Source organism: Bombus pyrosoma, linkage group LG16 (assembly GCF_014825855.1).
Source record: "Bombus pyrosoma isolate SC7728 linkage group LG16, ASM1482585v1, whole genome shotgun sequence".
NCBI lineage: Eukaryota > Metazoa > Arthropoda > Insecta > Hymenoptera > Apidae > Bombus > Bombus pyrosoma.
Window position 1 is genome coordinate 3,389,608 of NC_057785.1, and position 25,442 is coordinate 3,415,049.

A 25,442-nucleotide genomic window follows, 5' to 3' on the forward strand; every position below is an offset into this window, starting at 1 on the left:
TGTCGCGAATTCCCCCCCCCCCCCCACGCTATTACTAATGGCCACGATTAATTGATTCGTAGTAATTAACTAGTTTCTTTGTCGCGGCTTTTGAAATACGAGCCCAGTTAATCTCTTCGATCTTCCAGCATAGCTGGCAAAATTAATAATCCATATTTGGCCATGAAAACTTGAAAACTTCCGACTTTGCGGAAGAGTTACCACACATAAATCTCACTCTATTCTTGCAATTCTTTTTCATGCTAAATGTTTACCCTTGTTCTTGGAAAAATATTAATTTTGTTTTAATTTAACTTGAAAAATTATATACGTTTTAGAGAAAAAATGTATTTTTATTTTTAGGTGGAAAAAAAATTGAGGCTTACTGAATCTTTCTGAGAATGTATATGATATGAATCTCCATAATTTTTCTATAGAGAGAAAAGGTAGGGATGTGAGAAGAGAGTAAATAGTATCGATTTATAAACAATTCCTTTAATAATAAGTAAACGATGACAGATATGGCGCTTCAACACGATAGAAATAACGTTCATGTATATATACAATTGTACGACATTTACAACAATTTTACACTATCGTTAAGAATAATTACATTCGTTAACGACAGGAGAATTAAATTAAGATTTTACAAACTTATAGCTGTCCGAAGAAATTCTTCAAAGAAATTCGAATAAATAGAAACTTAGTTTTACTTGCTTTTGTCCTTGCTACGTGTAGGTTTGAAATGGCACGATACATTGAAGATCTTTCGGCGAATTAAGTATTGCATTTTCGCGACGGTTTGTACATTAAAGAATAACACCATCATGAAAAAGTTGGTCTTCTAGTACACATGTAAAAAGTGTTCTTTTATGAAGTACATTGCTAAAATGCAAATTGGAATGCATAATCTTCTTAAATACGCGTGTCTCTACGAGATATTCGAGAGATTTGTGAAATGTTCCGTAACCTACCAGCAAAACTCGATTAAAGTGCTCGAATTAATTTGTGTAAATAGTTTATTAGACTTATTTGGCCACTGGATTACTGCGCTTATTTTATTCGAATATACATATTAATAGAAATTGAGAGTATAATTTAGAAATTCTTTTTCTCTACAGAACTTTCAAATTGTTCCCAGTTTGAAAAATGACTACTTCCATCTTTCCTTCTCTTGTTTATTGCAATGAAATTGGCTGCTCGAGATAATAATGTACATAATCACTTTACCCCTAACGAGTTTTTAGGTAATCTTCCAGTTGAGCATCGATTAAGGAAATTCGTCCTTTGTATTTTACAATTCATCTATAGATAAAATTTATAGGCGTGAGTATTGGTTCCCCTAACTTCCTCTATAAAATATTTACTCGACAATATGATTTCTCCTCTCATTCATTTTTGAGAAATCAACTGCTCACTCAAGAGCTGGTAAACAGTCATCCTCCATTTCACTATTCTGTTCAAAGTCTTTGGTGCAGATAGTATTCGATGAAGAGATTCGTAGGCATTCCTAACTCCAAAATATGCTGAATAGAATTATCAGATCTTATGTTTTCTGAAAGTTTCTTTGTTGTAACCTTGGTGAAACCGAGTAGAGTTTTCGAAAAATGTCCACCAAGTTGTTCTGAGGGAACAGAGTCTCTACAATTCCTTCTAGAAGTGCGTACAGAAGTCTTCTGTTGAGCACAGGTCGCTGGAACAACTCAAACACTCTCAGAAGGCCTCTCCTGGTTGTTTCACTACCAATGATATGTTTCAATTCATCCGAAAGACAGGATAAAAGTGCAACCTTGGCTGCTACCCTTGTTCTGTTCTTCGTTTCTGCATCCCTGGGTGGTTTCTTTTCGGCTTTAATTCCGTTTGGCCAGAAACTGTTCCTGTACAGTCGAATAATTAGTCAAATAACGTTAATTATTTAATTCCATGTGACAAAATATAGGGTTACTTACTTAAATAATTTTAAGTAACCAGCTACCCTGGCTGGACTCGTTAATAGGGAAACGTACTCGACTATTCTTCGATTTACTATGTCCCCAAACATAGTGCGAATGATCTGCCTGAGTAACGTTATTATTCGTCGTCTGAGCCATTGGTTTCTCACTTTTAAGTCAAAGATTTCATCCATCAATAGTAGCATTATTCGTAAGGGAATGTTGTCGTTGGTCTAAAATAAAATGAAATTAAGATGTGCTACATATTTAAATACCATGTGGTTACTACATACTGATCTAAAAGGTAAATAAGCACCTCCACATCCAGACTAGCACTAACTTTGGTGTTCTCATAAAAGGCATTGGGTTTCTTTGGATTGCCAAAAAATTTACTTATATTGTCCATAACTCCATCTACCGTATTTAGCATATTATCCGGCATAGTTTTCACTGCCTGAGTTACCGTTTTCATTGACGTTTTCAATGGATTCATCAGAGTATCTATCTGTATTAAATCGAAGATTAAATACCTTGTATAATCCTCTTACAATCTTACTTGTATATACAGAGTGTACCAGGCAAACAGAACACTTTAAATAAAATATCATGCATTTAATTACTACTATCATTTAATACAAAATTCTTATATTTTTTTCTATTTACAATTGATTTAAAGACACCGCTTGTTCCAGTTGACTAAAACACCCTGTATAATGATTATAATTACCGTTTTAGATATCTGTCCACCAGTAACACCTTTATCGTAATCCCCCTGCTCCAAAAAGTTCAGTAACAAATTCTGTAGACCCATATGTCCTTCGACGACAGCTGGTTTCGTTAATTGATGCAACCAGGCGTTCAACATCAACATTCTTCTTTCCAAAACGGTTCTTTCCATATTATGAAAAGCCTTCTTCGCTGGAAAAGGAATTTTCGCCAAATCGTAGTACTTTTCTTTAATCTTTTGATGAAGATTGTAAAAATCAGAGTATCTCCTATAAATGTGCCACTTCTCTTGGTAACCTGAATCGTAATTCTTGGTCACGGCTACTGCGTAGATACCATAAGTTTTCCCACGATCATTAACTATTCCAGTCTCGATAATCTTGGCCGTAATTTCGAATTTTCCCTGTTGCAACTTCTTAATGGCATTCTGATCATAAGTGTTCTCATCTAATTTAACAAATTGTTCTGAATTCGATTCTAGATAAAAAGAGACATCTTTACCCTCGTTAATGTGGTCCGTATCAATGCTAATCGCCTTCCTCATACTCTTCATGGTCCTAATGTTGATCGAAGAATCTGATTCAACCGGTCTGTCCTCGTTTGGCTCAACGATGCTGGCCAAACTCGTCGAAGAGTTAGATTTCGACTTACTATCTTTTAATTCAGCCGGTTTAGTATCCTCGGTTTTGTATATTTCAGACATCTCATCCAGAGTCTCCAGTTCATTATTCGTACTCGACAAACTGATACTATCCAAAGATTTTGTATCTTCTTCAGATGTTGGATCTTTCAAAAGATCCAATTCCGCGAGAAGTTTTACGTAAGCCTTGGATCTTTTAAAACCTGGCAGAAATCGATCCTCGTTTTGTAATTTTTCGTAGCAACAAGCTCTAAGATCGTCGAACCATATTTCTTTCACAGACTCAGTTTTTATTCTGGTTAACAAAGTCTTTACCAAGGCATCGTCCAGTTGTAACTTTGGAGATGCCTTGTCGCTGAGGTACTGCTGGTAGATTTTGATAGCTGCTTCTTTTAAATTTTCCAGATCTGTATTTTTACGCTTGGTACCTATGAGACTAGGAGTTGCTTGAGCCGCGTGCAACTTCTGCAATTCTATGTTGGATATCTGTTGCTCTGCCGATACCCTCCAGCCATAGATATTTAGATAAAAGAACAGGTACGATTCTGCATTTATGGAGGTCATATAGTCGATGAAGTAACTCAACGCGATATTATTCTTCAATAGCTCATCTAGGGGTAAATTCACTAACTTCTGTCCAGGCATCAGTAGCCTGTTCCAATCGGGCTGAGTACCGATTAAGTCGGTCTCTGACTCTAGTCCCTCCTGCATCCCGATAATCCTGGTTTCCAAAATCTTCTTTACGTAGAGTAAACTATTCAATTGTTGTTTCACCGACAGATCATCCTCTCCTCCAGAATCCTTAGAACGAAGATGAGCTATTTCTTTACAAACTATATTTTTCGTCGCCGTTAATTCATCTAAGCTATCCGTCACTCTGATCACCGTTAAAAACACATCGCTGGGTAAGCCACCTTCCTTAGCGCACTGAAAATGCAAGATTATAAGCATAATTCGTTTCTTGCTGTTTAAAACGATCTTCTAATATACTTACCAGCCATATACACGCCTGATTAATGTAATCAGGATCGGAGAATAGATCCAACAATGGTTTAATAATCACATTCACTAATAACTCCCTTAAAATAAATCTTACAGTCAAACAATCGAAGTCTCCTTTTGGTAGTACAAGATATAATAGAATTTCAGATATCTCTCCTAAAAATTCAAGTTCCTGAGTGCTGTTAGTGCACACCAGGTCCCTGCAGATTAAATCATTCTCCATTTGCACCTCCAGGTCGAAAAATATCTTTTCCAGCGATTCCTCTTCTTTCTCCTCGTTACTTTCGATTGGTTCCGTGAGGGAAGATAAATTGGGAATGTAGAACTTAGACTGGGAATACCAAGAGACATCCGTTTCACTTTTATTTCGTCTATGCGTGGGTGTCTTCTTAGGTGTGCCACTGGAAGTGCTTGAGCTGGCACTACCTTTCTGCAGTTTCTTGGCTCGAAGCTGCTTTATCCTCGCTCTTGCCTGTCGATAGAGCCTAACATGGGAAGCTGCATCGTCCACAAGGCGCGTGGTTAAGTATGGTACCCAATCTACACCTTTCACCCTAATGAAAAGATGATTTTCTTAAAAGGGAATGAAGCAAAAAAGATTTATCGAATTGTATGCTTTATGTACCGATTTGCAATGTTGATTGCTATTTTCTGAGCAGTGTCCCGAACAGAATATATAAACTCCTCGTCGTCTGTAATAATGCTGTACCATGGTTCCACATAATCTCGGATAACGAAATCTAGTATTTCCTACATAGGGAAAAACCGCAAATCGTATGTTACTCTTATTATATATATTATATATTATTATATACTATATAATATATTTCATGTTGGAGTACACAAAGGCAATAAAAGTTTTTAAATCGACTATGTACTTGCAGGGATTCGTCAATAATACGGCTCCCAGTGATTCTTCTATCTAAAGTAAAGGTCATCTTCTGGGTGGATAGATCTAGAATATACTAAAACAAAAAGAAATGCATCTTTAAGCACCATGGTAATCAATCCAGTCGTATTGTTTAATATGTAATCACCTGCCGTAACTTTTCAGTCTTCTTGTTTAAGTCTTCCCTTTCAGACTTAACTGCATTGTCAAGGTTTGCACCATATGTTCTATATATACATGTGATTATTCTACAACAAAATTAAATAGATAGAAATATCAATGTTTTCAACATCAAGATCTTAAAAGAAAGTGAATCATACCCTAAAATTAAGGCTAGCAGACAAATAAACAGCTTCAGGATCATTCCAATTCCAATAATATATATGAGTAGAGCAGCCGCAACTCCAAGAAGTCCATATAGTGGAACGTTCATCTGCAAAAATTTGAAGCTGCTTAAATGGTCATTAGTAAAGAAGATGTCAGAATAAGATGGCAGTATCACAAGAAAGTTTAATAATAACTTCTGATTCAAGATAATCGAAAAAGAATATACATTACTGGAAATTCCCTATTCGATGGTCCTTATCAATGATCGGACGTGAAATATAGTTCTCTTCTCGCATTATCGCGAGATTGAGTTTTCATAAAGAATTTTTATGAATTCTTACTGGACACATTAAGTTTCACTCAAATGTCACTCTCCACTTTAACTTATCGAATCGACTTGATAGTGATACCATATTACAGTGTATCATTCAACAATTGTCACATTGACGTTTGCATCACAAATCGGAAGTCCACGTTTGAGTAAATAGACAGGAGAATAGATAGTGACAGGAGATGGTGGAGGATCTCCCAAAATGGAAATTTCATGGGATAGATATAATTTTGATAGAAATGTTGGAGCAGAATTATTTGATGAACCAGTGCGTGCCCAGTAAAGAATTTGCGCACATCAAAACAGAAATAAACGTCGACGAAGCAATATGTTCCGTCTGCTACAGTAAAGTTGATCATTGCACACGCGCGGGCGCCATTCTTGGGCCCCTACCTTTGGATTGCCGGATAGACGGTTGTGTACATACAGCTACGCACATATTGCGGTCCTCGTACGATTCATCGCACGAAACTGGTCAGCTAACCAACAGTTTATTTACATCTTTGCAGGCGAACATTAATCCAACAAATACGTCCGACGACATGTCTGGTTAATTCCGTATGTGGATGTTAGGGGCGCTTCCGCGCGCCAACTTTATACATCCTACGTAATTACTTAATTCTTTACAATTTACAGTGACTCACGAAAATCTTAACTCAAGTAATAAGTTCATCAAATATCCTATCTAGTTAAGAGTGAACAAAACAAAATATAGGAAGATAAAAACGATTCGAAATGCTACTTCAAATCTTCCTTTCCTCTCGAACTGTTTTATCCATGTCTCACCTTTTTTTGTTTTTCCGCGGAAAAATTATTCTGCGCAGTAAGGTGCGCAGTTATTTTCTATGGCACCTTTTCATGTAACAGTCACTGAGCGTTAAGTCACTATATACTAATATTGCCAACTTTAACGTACAATAATGAATAAAATTCTTATAGGAATAATAGAGATCTTTAACTTTTATATTATGTACATTATTTCCAGCCAATTAGATGGAAGGTCAAAAAATTTCAAACTTAAATTCGTCAACGTCTACGTTGACCAGTTACCAGGATTTTCGGTGTTTGAAAAGTAAATATCCTGGAAAGAAGTTTTTTTTATAAAATTAGTTAGTTAAAGAATTGTGAAAGAACTACTGGACCAGATAAACGTTTAATTGCACGAAATCGTGTAAAAATTGCAGCTTAATTGCTTGCTACATATTTCAAAGGTACATATAAACTTTAATATATAAATAGAATAACGTTTTTAAGTTTTTCTATTATCCTCGCGCTTTTTTTGTAGATTGTGTTTGAATAATATCCACCTTACGATAGTTTATTGTAATACTTATTTGAAAATTTAATCCATGAATTCAAATTTTTTTGATATAATGGACAACTGTTGTGCTCCACAGTGGGCAGATTTTACACGTAGCCCTCAGGTTTGTTGTGATAGTTATTTCGAAAAAGAACACGAGGTGCACGATCCTCAAATACTTTTGAAATCTACCATTAATTCCACTTCATCTTTCTCATATATGCAAGAAAGCAAAAATGAGCAATCTGTCAATGAAACAAAGTTTGATGACAGTTTAGAATCAGAAACTTCTGCACATTGTAATATAGTATATTTTATACCTCATGAAAATAAAAAGCATTCTGTAGAGAAAATTAAGGAGGATCATCAATTAGACAGAGCTATGAATGACTTAAAGCTAGATGAAAGGTCCAGCAAGATTCATCAGACATGGAATATATCAATAACAGATTTGACCACTGAATTTAAAGTATCAATGGCAAATCATAAAATTAAAAAGGCTTTGCCTGAGAGGATTAAGCAGCGTATGTTAAAGACAAAGACCACAGTTCTTGGTAAGTCTTCATTGAAAGATATTCAGGGCAATGATATGGAAAAGAAAAATGCTTTACAAACTGCATTTGCAAAAAATAAAGATAAATTAGTAACAAAATCAAAAGTTGATACTTCAGCAAAAGATAATCTTTCAGAGAAAAGATTATCTTATAAAATTGCATCACTTTCAAAAAAAGAATCCAATTTATTTAATAAAAAACGACACTCATTGGGTAAATCACAACCAAAGGTACTTACTTGTCAATATCGTATAACAAGGATGATAAAGAATCGAAAACGTTCAAATCAATTTGTAAGTTTAGCAGAGGCGATTTCTAAGTTCCAAAATGGAACACCTCAGAGATTCCGTACTCTCAGTAACAAGGATATGAAGCCTGGTCCATTGATGAAATTGAAACGATCACCGCTGAAGCTCACTTATCCAGTTTCTCCTGCATTAAGATGCAAACAGAGAAGGAGAAGAGGTAATATCTTGAGTCAACAAGAAAGAGAGGAGTTGGAGGTTGAAGAAATGAAGAAGCATCAAATCAAAGCAAATCCTGTACCAATTAATATCTTAAAGGGTCCGTCAGTATTGAAAAAAGTACCTAAAAAGCCAACTACAGTTACGGAAGAGTTTCATTTGACTCAGTCTAAGAGAACACGTCATACAGCAGGACCATCCCTAAATTTGCAACAGAATACAAATGCCACGGAACACAAAAAGGTTGTTCCCATCACTCATTCCACTAGTAGCTCAAGTATTTCCTCTAAGAAGGAAAATCCTTGTGTAGAAGTTGTTGCAGATAACACAAAAGACACAAAATTCAATTCTAACACTCGCAACAAGGAATTTCAGATGAGAAAGGATGAAAAACTGAAAAATTTACACACTCAGGAAGTAAATAAAGTAAAGACAGAGTTTCATGCAAGACCCGCACCTAAATTTCTAAAGCCAACAAATACAGTTAAAGAGCAGAGTTCAAAGAGGAGAACAATAGCTACATGTCCATTTAGTTTTGAAGAAAGAAACAAATTCCTTGCTAAGAAGAAAGAAGAATTTATTAAGCAGTTGGAGGAACAGGATAAAAAGGTTAGAGTATTCCATGCCAATCCTGTTCCAAACTTTAAACCTGTTGTGATTCATGGTTTATCTAAAGATAATATACGAAGCAAGGACAAGGTATGTGGCTCTAAGGAACTTGGAAACAGACAAATAAAAAGTTACAGAAACCAAGAAAATAAGCAGCCTAATATTATGAACAATACATTAACGGACATAAGCACTAGAAAGAAGGAGATAATAAATAGAACCAGCACAAGCTTAATAGATACTAAAAATAAAAAATTAAACAATGTCCAGAACAAGGTTGATAAAGTTGAATTAAATACAATGAAAAGAGTTCAAAAAAGGAACGAATTTGATGACAAAATCAAGAAGAGGGAGCAGGAATTTGGAGCAAAGAAAATGCAGGAAGAAAAGAATAAATTATTGAAAGAAAAAATGGAAAGAGCAGAGCTGCGCAAAATGGCAGAGGTGAAAGCTAGACCAATGCCAATATATAAACCTATAAATATTGTAAAATCAACCAAGCCTATAACCAATCCACAAAGCCCTGCATTGGGAATTAGAAACAAAGCAAAAGCTGTTTCTTAATTTTAATCAACATACAATATACAAGTTAATTATGTATTGACTATATGTAAGTAACACGACATGATTTGTTAGATAATACTTCTTTGAGTTATAGCAAATATTTGAACTCTCGTATACAGTATCATAATAAAGTAATTTTTTTATGAAGAATAGTGCAATCGAGCTTCGGATCACAATAAAAAAACTGTATCTTTTTTTTTTTTGTAATTTTGTATCTAAAACTGAAAATTTTTATTTTTACCGTGTAGATAATTTAAATGCTAAAAAAAACAAATTAAAAAGAAAACTAAACGATTTATACATATTTACACTTAGAAATGACGATTGAATGTAATTAAATATTTTATGATTCGCTATAAATTTGAAAATAACTTGTATTAGCTGTATATGACATAAATGAGATGTTATTTCATTATTTTTTTGATTTGCTGGATTACTTTTTTCATATGTATCTCTAATTGATAAGGATGTAAATGACTTTTCTAGTACTTCTCTTTTATATCACATAAAATATATATAATAAATTTATATACCAAGAATATTATATAGCTTCAACAACATAGTTTAATTTATTTCGAATGTACAAAGACCACACTATCATACATCTACTTTCTTTTGCTTCGCATCAGTCAGAGGAATAAAAAGTTCAGTTTTGCAGACAATTCAATCGATCAAAAATGCTATCATTAACAACTTTAACACCACAATCAGCAGGAATATTTTTTCTTTTATAAATTTCAGATGTTCCAGTTATCTTTATCATTCTATTCGGCATACAATCTAATATCGATTTTTTAGATACGACAATACGATATAAAAAATTAAAAACGTTTATCAAGATTTCACAGTAGACGATCGATAGTAAAAAATGAATATTGTAGATTGGTTGCTTCCATTCGAAATTCTAGCTTTAACTATTAACACGGTTCTCGTAGGAGTTATAAATATTTTGTATCTGTAGAAATATCGTTTATAAATTATTCGATGTAACACAAAAATTACACTCATTGACGTACGCAGTGTTTTAATTGACCCGTATATCATAAATTATTCTGAATAACTATTATACGGTTATCTTCAAGTTTCCATCGAAGTTGCTCCAATGAGCAAAAACTAAAGTAACATGAAATATTGTGCCTCAAAAAATAAAGGCATGGAAAATATTTAATTCCATTTATAATACACGAGTCAGAATATTTTTCCTCAAAATAATATACATATTACAAATTGACTCCATAACTGTTCGCAAAATAACGAAAAAATATTCGGTGTTTGAAATGCATTGAAAAGGCTGTTACTTCTTTTTCTTCGTTTTTTTTTTCTCTTTTTCTTTCTTTTACTAAGAAATGCAGAATAATTGTTAGTGTCAAAAAAAAAAAAAAAATTAATGAAAGAAAAGAACGTGTTGAATATAAAACAGCGACTTCTTTTCACAGCAGTTTAGCGTATAATTAATCCAAATATGGCATCCCAATAGACCATTGCACAGCGGTGGCCATTTTGGAATGCCATACTTGTATGCAGTATTGTACAATTAAAAATCAATTAAAATCATGGTAAAATCCGCGTAACGATTACTATATGTACGTGTTCCGTTCGCATAAATTATATTTCAATGCGTTAAGTAGTATCTCATGTTGTGTGAGGCAACATCGGCACACGGTTCCCAGTGAATCGAAAAATGGCAGACTCATTGTACAGACCCCAAGAAGTCGTCCCGTCAAAGCTCCTTCAACAGAGCGGATTTTGCATTTTTAAGTTTATCCAATCGCCTCTGTAAATGAGAATTTGCCGTTTCCAGTTCTTCTACACGGCCTTGAGTCTCTCTGACCTATAAGAAACAGATTTTTTCCGATTTATCTGGCGAGAATGTTCAAATTAAATTACAAAGTATTAAAACTCGCAGAGAGTTTTCGCTTACTTCTCTCTGTAACTTTCTCTTTTCTACTTTCAGTTCATCCTCCGCTTTTTCAGATGCCTCTGCTGCTGACTTATAACGTATTACTTGACTTTCTAGCCTGGCTACAGTAGCTTGCAAAGTAGACATATCTTGTTCAGCTTTTTGAAGCTTGAACTTGTAATCGGCCAAAAGCTTGTTTGCTTCACGTTGCACATCTTCAGAGTCTGATAAGCAACCTAGAAGAAACAATTATGAAATACAATTATAGATACACTAAACAATATAAAAGGAAATTTTATAATATGCTATAATATAAGTGTGGTGTATTTTATAGTAAGTATACAAACCTAATACTGAACCAGGCGATCTTTCGGACCTAATACGATTTCTTGTCTCCTCTAGTTCCAATCTAAGATGTCGTATCTCATCTTGCAATTCTTTTTTTTCAGAAGCAAATTTTCTCAGCCGGACATCTATGATTTATGATAAAACATTCTTTCATATATCTTTTTATTTCAAAAATATTCTTCATCTTCTATAATTTTGCATACCTAGTGAACCCTTTCCGGCGTTTTGCAATAATTCTGCTGCTTCTGTACTGACTAGTACTCTTCGTCTTGGACGCGGACCGTTCTCAATTTCATTATCTTCGTTTTCACTTCCTTCATCGTCGACAATAACTAAACCGTTTTCCTAAAATAATTTTAGTTTTTAATTACAGAATTAAAATGAAAAGTACGATATATTTATTTGAGATTATCGCTTACTTACTTGTATAAGCGTATCTCTTTCTATTAATTGTGCATGGCATACATCTAACTCGTCTTTCAATGTCTGACTGAGTCTTTTTAACTGTTCAGACTCACGATTCTTTTCTCTAAGTTCCCTACGAAGTTGTGCAACCGTCTCCTCTAGTTCCTCCAATTTGTCTTTCAATAGATCGACTTGATAAGCATACGAAGATTTTTCATTGTCTAACTGAGCATTGGCTATCATCGCCTTCCTAAATTTTTCTTCAAATTCTTTCAATTCTAACTGCAAAGGAAAAATTCGGGAGAAGGCTTGTACATATTTAAATAAACGAACACATGGTGTTTCTTATCGTAATATGAATTGCAAGATAAAAATGTTAGTACCCTGAGGTCTCTGCTTAGGCCAGCATCTTCCAGCGAATCTTCGGAAGATCTTCGACTGGATTGGAAATTGTTAGAATTCGTGAGGAGACGCGACGACCTTACAGAATCAGGTGTTACTCTCATTGTTCTATTCACATCAGCTGAAAAATTGCGAAAATAATGTGTTTTATTTCGTTTCTAACATTTTATGTAGAATTAATTTTTTCGGATAGATACCTGAACACATGTCGTACACCCTATCTGCATTTTCCTCTGCCTCTTTCTGTTGTCTTTCTAACTCCCGCATTCGTATTTCTCTAGCTTCCGCTCTTGCCTGTCTTCTAGCAGCTAATCTAGCTTCTGCCTGAAAGTATGTATGGAAAATCCATCCTGTTACCAAAAACATAGTTTCACATTCAATTTATTATTAACACATTGACACATGATATAGAAACACTGTATTAGACATATGATATTAAAAATAACATGCGAGATCCTGATATCAATTTAGATCAACAAATACTTACTTTAATTTAGTCACAATTCAAAGATAAAATATTAATTAGAATACTTGTGACATTTACTATATATAATATCTCACTTATTTAGTAATTGTCTCTACACATTCTTGTTTACAGATAAACTTATCAAAGAAGATATAAACCCCACCTACTACAAACATGCACACATTTAAGTACCGAAGGTCAAGCACACTTATAGCAACAATACTATCTTATTTTATTTCCTGTTAAGGCAACGAATACAGTTTTGAAATAATATAACAATTATAAAGTTCTTAATATCATCTTTTTCATAAACTCTACTCTGTTACATTATTATAATATAATCAAGCCATACCTCCTTGGCTATCTGATCGAGAGCCTGATCCTCTGCTGAATGTCGTGCGGTTGTCCGCCTACGCCCAGCTATAGCAGACTCCATTTCAATATTCAATGCTTTAATATGTGTATTTTGCTTGAATATCAGGCAGACTTTTGCTAGGCAGATCCACGTCCTTCACCGTACAAGAAGACAAACCACCACACTAAAGGACAAAGGGACAATATGCTAGAGCTAGAAATATGTGAGCATGATTTAAAGCATGATTAATAGACGCATTATGACCAATTGAATATACTGTACAGATGGGAGAATGTTTGCAATGCAACCAGACATAAATGAAGCGTTAACGTTCAAACATTGCAAGGGTATTCATTCGTAATGACAACTCATTCTGATAATGCCTTAACTGTTGCAAAGAATAATTTAGTGGTGTTATAGACTGCTAATAATTACTCATTATGCAACAAAAATGCTTTATATGTAGACAATGACGACAAATAGATAATGGAACGGTTATCACTCTGAATATTTGAAACGACTCAAAAGGAAAAATTACTGAGTACCGATATTCAAAAATTAGAAAATTTCGAAACTAAAGGCTGCAAAAGGAGAAACTTCGTACTTTTTCAACGAATTATAGGTTAACAATACCCGGCGACATGTGAAGGTTCAAAATAGAATTGTAAAAAGAATCTAGCACAGGTAAAAACGGTCTTCCGTCTTTCTAACGTTACAACGTTTTCACGCTAAGAATAACATCTCCATAGTGGGATCTAATAATGTATTTGTTCGGATCACTTTTATTGTGCTATAACGCGTCAAATGATTCCTCCATAAAAAAAATCGCGTTCGTCGTTAAGTCAGTGATGACGACGACGACGAAGACGACAACAACGAATGAGACACAGGATCACGAATCTAGAACAGAAACGAAATAAAGAGTCTGGCAATCGAGTTCGTACGTTCAACAATATATATTAAATAGACTTGCACACCCACACATAACGTCAGTCCGAATACATGCAAATAAGACCTTACTGTAGTCGTCAATCGTCTTTTTCTCTCTCTCTCTCCCCCTCTCTCTTTCTCTCTCTCTCTCTTTTTCTTTCGATTTCTTTTTTCTCTCTGTACAACTACGACTTCTCCTAAATGTTAAAAATCCTATGGTTAAAGGGACTTACGACGCGAGAAACGCTGTCAGCCAGCGGATAGGCGCATCTTTTTCTCAAAGGAGCCGCATGCAAAAATAAACTGGAGGACACTATAAATACAATCAATGGAAATCGGAAGAATGAGCCACGATGACCATCTGCGGCCAGGAAATTAACTCGATGCGGTTTCCGTTCAGTTGATTCACGGTTCCATGGAATTTTCCAAGTTATCGTTGCAAATTAAGCTCACGCGACTTCACGGTCAAACCTTCTACCTCCTATAGGCGAAAGCTTGTAAAAACAGTGCGTGCAGTCGCACTTAAATATAGCGGAAGACACATTTTTCGATCGAATAGCCTGGATGGTGATGCATGCGAATGCAAAAGCACACTGTGCGCCGCGCCTCGAATCACCGAAATTGGTGGAGTCATCTGTATATTATAGCGCTAACGTTAGTATTCCTATCGGCAATACAGTCTCTTACAAACCGTAATCTTGCTTATCTTAAGCAAATTTGTTGTACATATTGTTCTAGATACGCAAGATTAAATGAATTATTTGGTTTAATATGTAGAAGAAACTTGTCTAAACTAATCTTTTTCATACAACCAGTTCGATAAATTTGACTTCATCTCCTACATCAGCATGGACATTTCTATATACATATATTATATAGGTAACTTATAAACCGTAATCTTGCTTATCTTAAGCAACTTTGTTGTACATATTGTTCCAGGTAATCAAGGTTAAACGGATTACTTGCATTAATACATGGAACAAAATTACCTAAAATAATCCTTTTCATACAATCAGTTTGTTGAATTTAATCTTTAATTATTCTCTCACATGTTATATAGCACATTTTTAGATGAATGAATTTGCGTATTAATAGACATTTTGAGTTGTAAAATTGAAAATGATGTTTCAAAAGGTTCTATAATTTTGCTTCAATGTAAAATTTTGGATAAAGAATCAGAAATGATTTAAAAAACTAAAGATTTTTTATAGGTAACCTCCGTTGATAAAGTAGAATCGCGAATTGAAAATAACCCTTTGGTTAAGTGCAACAGATACACTAACACAGGTTCAAATTCTATTTTTTTCCTATATATCGTCAGTCGTCGACGCGTTTAATACACACGGCCTACGTTTCCATAATCTAACCTCACTTGAATTTGCGATGTGGCACTTAGCATTTTAACATATTTCACACTTTGGTTAGCGGAAGATCGATTTAATTCGAGTGAAATAATGATTATAGCATAGTGTTTCAGTGACTAACGCGCTAGAATCAAAAAGGAGGAGCTTTTCAACGGATATGAATGTACATACTTAGCGAATAAAAAAAAATGAGAGTGTCATTATTACTGATCTTTCGAATTTTATACTTTTTCGATGTATACGGTGTCACAAATGCTTGGGACAATGACGAATTGGAAGTATTCGACGTTGTCGAGGAGGTCAATCAAAATTTCTACGAAGTGCTTGGTGTCCCGCAGGTTTATCTCGTTTTTTATTGTCCTTATTTACATAATTAATTTTCTAAATGAAAAACAAATAGTTGATGAATTAATTTTTCAGGTCGCAAATGCTTCGGAAATTAAGAAAGCTTTCAGACGATTGTCACTGCAGTTGCATCCAGATAAAAATTCTGCAGAAGATGCAGAGCAACAGTTTAGGAAAGTAAGTAACAGGTCGTCCCAATTCTGAAATAAACATTTCGAATGATAAAGGACAAAAAATGCCTAATTTGTACTCCTTCGGGCACCTAAAATTCTAATTTATCATCCTATAAGTTCTATAAGTATCATAAAAATACAATCATTCATGGAAAATGTGGTGTGGAAGTTAGAAAATATGGATGAAGTTAACAGTATTTTCTGATATACATTAAATATATTACAACTTATTTTAGAAGTTATAATATAATTAGAACCATATTTTATGGGATATTTTGATCATAATATGTTATCTTAAATAGTTGTATTTTATTATAATTAATTAGCAATTTGAGCAATATGTTTTTTCATACTATATAAATACCGACTTTCTTCTATACAATACTATTTGAATTTTTGCACTTCTTGCATTAATTTAAAAATTGTAATCACTTAAAGTTAGAAAAATTCAATTCACCTTTTGAGGCAATGTCAACTTCATCCTCAGTTTTTACAACTTTCCCATCACATTTGCCATAAATGATTATATTTTTATGATACCTGATTTGTACTTAGATACTTTATATAAAAAATGATGCCTGATTAGAATTTTAGATGTCTGAAGGGAAATAAATTTAGTACTTTTTCATCATCTTCCTCTCATTTCCAGTTAGTCGCTGTTTATGATATTCTGAAAGATCCTGCGAAACGTCAGCGATACGACAATGTTCTAGTTAATGGATTGCCAAACTGGCGATCAGCCGTGTATTATTACCGCCATGTGCGGAAAATGGGACTTGTAGAATTAGGAATAATTTTATTTTTACTGATTACCATCGGACAATATGTAGTTGCGTGGGCCGCATATTTCGAGAAAAGATATACATATGTATGTATGAAAAACTACTCAAAACTAACGGAAGTTAAATTGCTTTGTCTATTTATCATAATATATGTTGCAGGAACAAGTTTTGGGCAGTAAACTTCAGAAAATGCAAAAAAAGAATAAGAAAGGGAAGATGGATGTGCCGGATTTGGCAGACATTTTGGAGAAAATTCCTACACCAACTATTTGGAACACTCTCCCATTTCAATTTCCAAGATGGATAATAGCTTTTACGCTGTCCATACCTGATATCGTGCGTGTAATGAATACTATACTGGAAGAAAGAAAACGTAGGAAAAAGCAAAAAGAAGAAGAAGCATTGTGAGTAAAGCTGTGATATTCAAATGAAACGTATTATTTGCTACCAAATATTTTTCTTCCATTAGGTATGCTTAGAATTTATTTATACGCCCTGTTTCAGAATGCAAGAAAACGAACAACCAGAACCAGAATTCACATCTCGTACGAGGAGACGCAGAACTGGTTTCACTCCGCAAGAAAGAAGCGGTAATGGCGTTAAAGAAGTATTTAAGAAAGACCAAACAAATCACGTTTATCAGAAACCTGCTATTTCTGGGGGATTATGGACTGATGATGACATATTAGAATTAATAAAACTTGTGAAGAAGTATCCCAGTGGTACATCAGAGAGGTGGGATAAAATTGCAGACGCGATGAACCGTACAGTTACCGAAGTTACGCATATGGCGAAAAAGGTTATTTTCTAGTCTGTTTTTTTATAGATTCTAATTCTAATTTCTTGATGAATAATATTTTGGTACTTGCTAGATAAAAGACGAAGGATTAAAACCCGGTTCGCCTACAGAGGAGACTGTTATAGAAGAACGTTCAAAAAAGATAAAGACTCGTGCCGAGAATGTAGAAGGCATTAGCGAATGGAGTCAAGAACAACAAAGAGCTCTAGAAGCGGCTCTTATAAAATATCCTAAAGGCACATCAATAGATAGATGGGAGAAAATCGCAAAATGCGTTGAAGGAAAGAGCAAGGTATCGTATATAGATATATTACAACGCATTTTTCAAACGTATGTTTAATATAATCGATATTGCGTTCCAAAGGATGAATGTCAAGCAAGGTATAGACAATTGGTGGAATTAGTAAAAAAGAAACAACATACTCAATAGCCTGCCATGTACAAGATGTTCCTTCGACAAAAAGTATAGTCCAATACCAATCAAGTCCAAAAAAGAAAAATGAAAGAAAAACATAATTTTCGATCTTAAGATGATACATATTTCACAGCTGTTGTACAAGCTTTACAAAGTGAATTAAAGATTTCTTAAAAGTACTCTTATACAAGGATGATGCATTAAGAATAATTAAGAAAAAAAAGAAACTTTATACACAAGAAAGAACAATTACTCCTACATCATTTTATTATTAAATGTTTGTGGAGAATGTATTTATTTAATAAATTTAATAACTAATTCAGAGGAAAAGACTGACAAGAGATATGATAATTAAATACTTTCCTGTTCTCTGAGACTGATACGCCGTATCGTTTTAGCTTTGAAAACAAGCTGTAAAAAGTAATCATGCCAAAGTGTATAACACATTTTACTTTACTATTAATATAACCTACATATATAGATGAATTATATTGATATAGTCGATATTAGACTCTGAAAACTAAGTTACTTGTATTGTACTTGTTAAAACTAGTACAAACAAATTCCGTCTTAAATATTTTTCGAGATCTAACCCAGGAGTTATACTACAAAGTAAAAAAGTGGGCCCTGTTCTTGCATTATCAGTGTAAATATTTGAAAGGCTATAAATTTGCAATGGACGAGATAATTGCCCACGAATTATTCTGTGTAATTTACTTTACTTAAGAAATTATAAATACATATAAGCACGGAGAAGCACTATTATAATTTCAACGTCGAACGTATTTTATAATTGTCTAAATGGAAAGCAACATTTTGTGTAACTAATATTTAATTTTGTATCATACGCAATGAAGTGAAGTGAAGAAAACAACTAGTATATCCGAGCTATTTATTGATTAGTGTTTAAATAATGACTGTACAAAATACTATTTACAGATTGTATAATAAACATTTTAATTACGTCTTCTTCGAACCCTTGATATTCGCCAAGCGTTCGGTTCTTCGTACTTATTATAAAGTGGTTCCAATCTTTGATTCTTCTTGAACTTGCTAAGTTTGGTCGGATCGCTAAATTTGAAAAATGCTGGCGCAAACTCTACTAACCATTTTGGGTCTATAGTTGTCACTTCCCTCATGTATTCTTTCGTAGTTTGGACCAATTCATGATAAATTACCTATAGAAAATGAAAGAAAAAATTGGTCATATGTATCTTTTATAATTACGTTTCTAGCCTTCATTGACTTACCCATTCTGGTTGTCTGTTAAATAACGCGCTACTTGGATGAATGTAGACAACTTGGCTATCTACCAAGGTTCTATAGCCTTCTTGAGGATCTTTCTTTGCGGCGTTTCTGAAGAAACCAGAACAAACAGCTTTCTGAATTCTTACAGTGTTTTTACCCGCAGATACTACGTCCAATTTGTGTCTGATAAATCAAATAAATAATTAGTTTATCTTATTAGACATTAAAAAATTGTATTTACAAATAAACTGATAATTACCTGTCCATTATACCTAATAGTTGTTTTCGAACATCCTGAGCGCGTTTTAAAGTTCTAATTTGCACAAAATTTTCATAACACCATGCATTACTAAATTTATTATTTCTCCAGGAGTTATAAACTGCCAACAGAGTTAAATGATCGCCTTCCGGTTGGTTGAATTTTGCTTTCTTTTGATCTGCTAAAGCTTGCTTATCTTTCGGTCTAGAAAAATTACAAAAATTAGATATACGTTCGTGATTCCCGTCTGATATCATTTCTTACCTGTAGAAGACGTTCTGAACAGATAACATGCTGACGATGGTCAATATCTCATCAGAACATTGAAGATGTACGCTCATAATAAGCATTTTAGATAAATTAGGTTCTAGAGGAAACTCTGCCATCCTTCTTCCTAATCTGGTTAACAAACCTTCGTTATCTAATGCACTTAAGCTATGTAGAGATTCTAAAGCCATAATCAACGATTCGACAGGTGGAGCATCCATAAAATCAAAGTGTAATAGATCATTGATGCCCATAGTCTTTAACTGTAATACCGTGGTTGCTAAATTAGTACGTTGGATTTCTGGAACCGGCGTCGGAAGCATTTCGTCCCTAGGAAGAATTACAATTAAATAGTTTATTTATTGCATATTTTCAAATATAGAATATTTCAAAGTATTTGGTAATTTTAAGCCAAATACCTATAAGCCCTTTCGGTATAAAGTCTATAACATTTTCCTGGACCAGTTCTGCCAGCCCTCCCTGCTCTTTGTTTCGCAGCTGCTTGACTTATTGGTGTTACTATAAGACTATCCATTCCAGTTTTAGAATTATAGACCTTCTGTTTCACAAATCCTGGATCAACTACGTAATAAATTCCATCGATAGTCAAACTAGTTTCCGCTATATTGGTGGCTATTACCACTTTTCTGGAACCAGGTGGAGCTGGTTCAAATATTCTCGTCTGCATCTCCGAAGGAAGCGCCGAATACACGGGCAAAATGATTAACTCTGGAACATCAGGGCCTAAAGATTTCATACGTTCGTATAAAATTTCACAAGCTGTGTCGATTTCTTCTTGACCAGTTAGGAATAGAAGTATGTCTCCTGGAGGTTCTCTCAAATGTATCTGCATTACTGTTATCAGTGCGGCATCCAGATAGTCTGTTTCTGGTTCTTTGGTATACATGACCTGTTTAAAATAATTTCAATTAACGCTTTCAGTTATAAAAACTTTTAGACATAGATTTGAATCACTTACTTCAACTTCGAATGTTCTACCAGGAATAGTGAAAATTGGTGCCTCGAAGAAGTATTGTGAAAATTTGACAGCATCCAAAGTTGCACTTGTAACGATTAGTTTTAAATCTGGCCTTCTCCCTACAGCTTGTTTCAGCAATCCAAAAAGAACGTCCGTGTGAATGGTACGTTCATGTGCCTCATCCAACATAATTACAGAGTATGTCTTCAAATCCAAATCCATGAGACATTCTCTTAGCAACATACCATCAGTCATATACCTACAAAATTGAACATTAATATTGAATATTTGTATCTATGCAACTGAAGAACGTATTACTTACTTTATGTTGGTTTCTGGACCAGTACAGTCTTCAAAACGAATCGTGTAGCCAACTTCTTGTCCTAAACGACAACCGAATTCTTCCGCCACTCTTTTAGCAACCGACATGGCAGCCACTCTTCTAGGTTGAGTACAGCCGATCTTTCCACGGGCTGTGAATCCTGCTTCTGCTAAATACTGTGTAATTTGCGTGGTCTTTCCTGACCCTGTTTCTCCAATTACGATTAAAATTTGATTATCCGTCACAGCTTTAACTAAATCATCCCTGAGTTTATATATTGGTAAGCTCTGACGCTGTTCAAGAAGAGTTAAATTTGTTTTCTTTCCAAAGGAAGACTTTTTTCCTCCTATCACGTGTTTCTTCCACTCAGGCAAATCTTGTGTTTGAAGGCCGATTCCACGCATGTTCGCAGCTAGAGTTCTACTTTCAGCTATACAATTTATAAAAATTGTATTATTAAAGTATTTTATATTAAAAAGTTTTTAAGTGTATGTAGAAATAAATAGATTACCTTCTGGTAGAGGGTCAATCCAATTTTTGTTCAAACCTGTTGGAACAGAATCCATTTCCTGTTCTCTTTGCAACATTTTTTGTTCCCTCCTTTCCTTTGCTAAAGCACTCTGCATCATTGCAGCTTGCGCTAAAGAACCATCAGGATTTTTTACTATGCGAACAGGACTTAAGTCTCCAAGAGCTCTTCCATGGCCATGTAAAAATGGTGGCTCTTCTTCCACTAACTCTATTTCAACGTCTTCTTCTTCATCGTCTTCTCGTGGGAGGATTCCTGTTTCGGTATCGAATTCTGGCAATTCACTCCTATAGAAAAAGGTAAAGTTCAAACAATGAAGTTACTACATTAAGAAATTTAATTATTTAATTAATTTTAGTAATACCTATCGATACAAGATGCAGCAAGCATTTGTTTAATTTCCCACTTTTCTGGAGAAGACAATCTCTGCACACGTTTTCTAGAATAAGTTTCGTCTTCGTCCCAATTACCCTGGAGTTCTAACAAGGAAGTAGGCCTATCTGGATTTCTCAAATGTTTCTCATCTTCTTCAGTTTTGGTAACAGCCACAACAGGATTCAGATCCCTGCCGGTTTCCTGATCAACATCCTTCATACTTAAAGAAACCTATTAAAATTCAATTAGTAAAGCCCTAAATCAATTTAAAAATATATTTACTTCATTTTATAAGTTTGTATACCTTTTGTCCACCAATATTGAGGACTTTCACGAGCACCTTCTGGCCTCTAGATACTACATCGCTAGCACTGGCGACTCTTCCTTCCCTTCTTAATTGTGAGATATGAACAAGCCCTTCCCACCTTCGTTTCAAACCTTCCAATTGAACAAAACAACCAAAAGGTACAATATTAGCTACTTTGCCTGAATAAATCTTGCCTACTTCTGGATCCATGGAAAGTTCCTCTACAGATCGCGATCTAGATCGATCAAGTTTATTGGAATATTTGTCCCTATGAAATTTCCTGTCTCGTGATCTAGATCTTTTACGATCTCTGGACCTGTGACGTCTTCTATCTCTGGATCTTGAACGATCTCGTGACCTTGAACGAGATCTAGACCTATGCCTTCTGTCTCTGCGACCTGATGAACGTGATCTGTGTCTTCTTCTATCTCTTGATCTACTTCTTCTTGTGTGTTTGTTCTTCTTATCATTATTATCGATTGATTGGTTTTCTTTCTTGCTATCTTCCTTGTTCGACTTTTTTGATGGTGCTAGTTCCTCCAAACTTGCCATAGCACTGCTGACTATATCATCGTCTTTGAGTTCTTTCTCATCCACAATTTTTGGTTCCTCGTTTGGCAGTGCTAGGGCAGGGAATTTTTGAGCTAATTCATCTTGCTTTGTCGGAGGTTTTAATGATTTCTCTTCCAGTTTAGTTGGCTTCATATGCTGTATTATTCTTAACAAATTGGCCATAAAAGATTCCTAAATGAATAATTGAACGTTACAGTGCAGCTAGATAAAGGAACAAAGGAATAAAAGTATAAGCTACTTAAATTACTTACAGAAAATTCAGCGCCATTTTCAATGAGAACTTTTTTAAATTTATCAAATGTATCATTTTTCTCTGCCAAATGGATTATGAATTCAGCTGTAGGAAAGAGAATATAATTTATAATTATAATAATGTAATATAATTAATAATTAAATATAATTTATATATAATCTAGCCAACAACAAAATGTAAACAATGAGAGATTTTATGAGAATTAAGAGAACATAGAATATGTTTGCATTAGAGTAACAAAATCTGTATTTTTATTAATACAAATAAAATTATTTTCTATACCCAAATCTTTGTCATTTAGTCCTAAGTGATTTTCCAATTCCGTGCATATTTTTGAAACCAAAGACAGATGTTCGAGCTTTGCAACTTCATCCATTTTCGTGCTTTCACTTATCTGCTTATACCAATACTATGTATTTGAAACATATAAATTAATATATGACATTGGAAATTTTAATTCAAACCATTCTTTCGTGAAGTTATGCTTGGAATCAAAGTACATGCGTTATGAAGTATAAAATTTGCCATAAAAACATTGCGGAAGCATTTGGAACTATGTTATTATCATTATTATGCAGGAAATGTCCTTAACGAGTGTCAGTAATAAAACATTTTGTTCTAGGAAATAACTTTAACACTTATCAATAACAAAATGTTTTAGCTGCAGAAAATAAACTGAACATGTATTACCAGAGAGAAAATGAAAATGCTTACGCTTATGAGCAGTTCTGGTTGTTCTCGGAATAGTACTCTAACATAAAGGAACCACAGCCGAATATACAGCTATCGTATTCTCAGTCAATGTTCTAACATTAAATTTAAATACATAGATTCTTGTATATGTCAGCGTGCAACCAAACAGAGCAGATCTTTAATTTTATAGATTCTTGTATATGCTAGCGTGTTACGCCTTTAGCACTTAGCCGAATGATACAACACCTGTACTGTGAAACAATTAGAACTACGAGTGTAAACACTTTTATTTCTTCTCTAGTATTATATATGTACATTTTCTTTTTTTATCATAATTTTGCTCTTAATTCTTGACGACTATTCTAAATTATTAATTATTAAGAATTTTTAATAATAATAACTTTTATATTAAATAAATATATTCATAAAACATGGTAGAATAATCTTTCTCACTTTTTTCTTTTATTTGTTGATATGTTTTAATTATTTTACGTTTTAGTTACTTATTAATAATATATATATTAATAACTGTATGAATATTTAAATAATATATCGTAGTGGTAATTTTTCTATAGCTTAGTTTACTATACCATATTTTATTTAATAATAGATAGGGATTTGTATAATACACGAAAATTTTCCGTTAAGAGCATAGTTTTATTCGCAATTGGCAATAAACATTATCTTAAATATGTTGTTTATTTAACAATTTAATTAATTTGAGCATTTGGTTAGATTGAATTATCGCGCGCTCACATGAAAGGAAGTCCGTTCCTATTGGCAGAAAATATTGCAAACTCAAACCGAGCGCTCCTATTGGCGGAAGCTATTGCAAAGTCTCCACGATTGGTAATTTAGGATTAGTATTGAAATTCGTGGAGCCAGCATGCGTCGCGTCACATCGTCATTATTAGTACCATCATTTCGATTTTATCATCATTTTTATGCTTCTATCAGCATCATCTAAACAGTACGTTTTTATTTATTCACTTATCAATCATCATTTTTAGTAAAATTAAGTAGTTTTCCGAAATTTCTTTGTACTTTTATCGTTGATTACATATTTGACGATTAGAGTCATCGATACTTTATATTACGGGCGTCTGAAGCATAATTTGAATTCTATTATTGATTTATCTTGCTATAATTTGTTCAAATATTATAAGCTATTAGTTTTTTGTACATTTACTTGAAATTGTTGGTTTCCCTTTGTATAGATTATTCGCTGATGAAAGACTAGCGGTTTACAGCACTGAGGCTATGGGAGATTCATAATCGATAATTCAAATCGATATAAAAACGACGCTGCAGATGATTAATAATCAATTGCTTGACTTCTTATGCAGATTTGATAATGATTGAGTTATTATAACAAAGGCATGTATAGGTATATACATATCTATTTTCTTTTTTTACTCGACCAATGCTAATCTTTGTTACACAATTGTTATACAGCAATGCACAAATAACTTATTAAGTGTATGAAAGCTTTGAATATTATATTCCAATTATGTAGTTAAATATTTGTGCATACGTTTTGCTTCAATTATTATCGAATGAAGTGTAACTTTTCAATTATTAGAATACCAATTTTTATCTTTATTTTATATCGACAAACAACGTAAGAACAAATTGTG

At 33.9% G+C, this 25,442-nt stretch overlaps 5 protein-coding genes across 12 annotated transcripts; 2 read left to right on the forward strand and 3 right to left on the reverse strand.

Annotated features, from left to right (window-relative positions):
* Positions 1–454: 454 nt before the first annotated feature.
* On the reverse strand, positions 455–6,372 carry LOC122576541 (sorting nexin-13-like). Of its 2 annotated transcripts, none has more exons than XM_043746983.1 (10): positions 6,219–6,372; positions 5,488–5,600; positions 5,316–5,415; positions 5,157–5,243; positions 4,904–5,028; positions 4,271–4,832; positions 2,638–4,203; positions 2,227–2,415; positions 1,929–2,143; positions 455–1,856 (listed from the first exon to the last, which is right to left on the reverse strand). In XM_043746983.1, the coding sequence occupies exons 2-10, from the start codon at positions 5,598–5,600 to the stop codon at positions 1,526–1,528; spliced, it is 3,288 nt and encodes a 1,095-aa protein (XP_043602918.1). In that variant the 5' UTR covers positions 6,219–6,372; the 3' UTR covers positions 455–1,525. The 2 variants fall into 2 exon arrangements, with proteins under 2 accessions (XP_043602918.1, XP_043602919.1); XM_043746984.1 differs by lacking the exon at positions 6,219–6,372 and adding an exon at positions 5,726–6,207.
* LOC122576542 (targeting protein for Xklp2-like) lies at positions 6,320–13,131 on the forward strand. 4 transcript variants are annotated; one of them, XM_043746989.1, is made up of 3 exons: positions 6,320–6,432; positions 6,819–7,036; positions 7,111–9,711. In XM_043746989.1, exon 3 carries the CDS (start codon positions 7,175–7,177, stop codon positions 9,314–9,316), a length of 2,142 nt encoding a protein of 713 aa, XP_043602924.1. In that variant the 5' UTR covers positions 6,320–6,432; positions 6,819–7,036; positions 7,111–7,174; the 3' UTR covers positions 9,317–9,711. The 4 variants fall into 4 exon arrangements, with proteins under 4 accessions (XP_043602924.1, XP_043602922.1, XP_043602923.1 ...); XM_043746987.1 differs by having other exon boundaries at positions 6,335–6,432; positions 6,811–7,036; XM_043746988.1 differs by lacking the exon at positions 6,320–6,432 and adding an exon at positions 12,970–13,131 and having other exon boundaries at positions 6,556–7,036; positions 7,111–9,362.
* LOC122576546 (leucine-rich repeat flightless-interacting protein 2) lies at positions 9,863–14,735 on the reverse strand. 4 transcript variants are annotated; one of them, XM_043746997.1, is made up of 10 exons: positions 14,356–14,735; positions 13,797–14,092; positions 13,190–13,376; positions 12,569–12,695; positions 12,353–12,492; positions 11,988–12,251; positions 11,768–11,909; positions 11,564–11,689; positions 11,238–11,452; positions 9,863–11,147 (listed from the first exon to the last, which is right to left on the reverse strand). In XM_043746997.1, the coding sequence occupies exons 3-10, from the start codon at positions 13,271–13,273 to the stop codon at positions 11,037–11,039; spliced, it is 1,209 nt and encodes a 402-aa protein (XP_043602932.1). In that variant the 5' UTR covers positions 13,274–13,376; positions 13,797–14,092; positions 14,356–14,735; the 3' UTR covers positions 9,863–11,036. The 4 variants fall into 4 exon arrangements, with proteins under 4 accessions (XP_043602932.1, XP_043602931.1, XP_043602934.1 ...); XM_043746996.1 differs by lacking the exon at positions 13,797–14,092; XM_043746999.1 differs by lacking the exons at positions 13,190–13,376; positions 13,797–14,092.
* Positions 14,736–15,418: 683 nt separating this feature from the next.
* On the forward strand, positions 15,419–18,179 carry LOC122576545 (dnaJ homolog subfamily C member 1-like). Its single transcript, XM_043746995.1, has 7 exons — positions 15,419–15,824; positions 15,907–16,008; positions 16,654–16,872; positions 16,946–17,190; positions 17,291–17,585; positions 17,659–17,877; positions 17,950–18,179. Exons 1-7 carry the CDS (start codon positions 15,675–15,677, stop codon positions 18,013–18,015), a joined length of 1,296 nt encoding a protein of 431 aa, XP_043602930.1. The 5' UTR covers positions 15,419–15,674; the 3' UTR covers positions 18,016–18,179.
* A 696-nt stretch (positions 18,180–18,875) lies between these two features.
* Positions 18,876–23,629, reverse strand: LOC122576539 (ATP-dependent RNA helicase DHX8). Its single transcript, XM_043746981.1, has 12 exons — positions 23,395–23,629; positions 23,111–23,196; positions 22,284–23,030; positions 21,969–22,210; positions 21,587–21,891; positions 21,076–21,505; positions 20,754–21,012; positions 20,194–20,684; positions 19,772–20,104; positions 19,508–19,711; positions 19,251–19,431; positions 18,876–19,178 (listed from the first exon to the last, which is right to left on the reverse strand). The coding sequence occupies exons 1-12, from the start codon at positions 23,486–23,488 to the stop codon at positions 18,957–18,959; spliced, it is 3,594 nt and encodes a 1,197-aa protein (XP_043602916.1). The 5' UTR covers positions 23,489–23,629; the 3' UTR covers positions 18,876–18,956.
* Between the last annotated feature and the right edge of the window lie 1,813 nt (positions 23,630–25,442).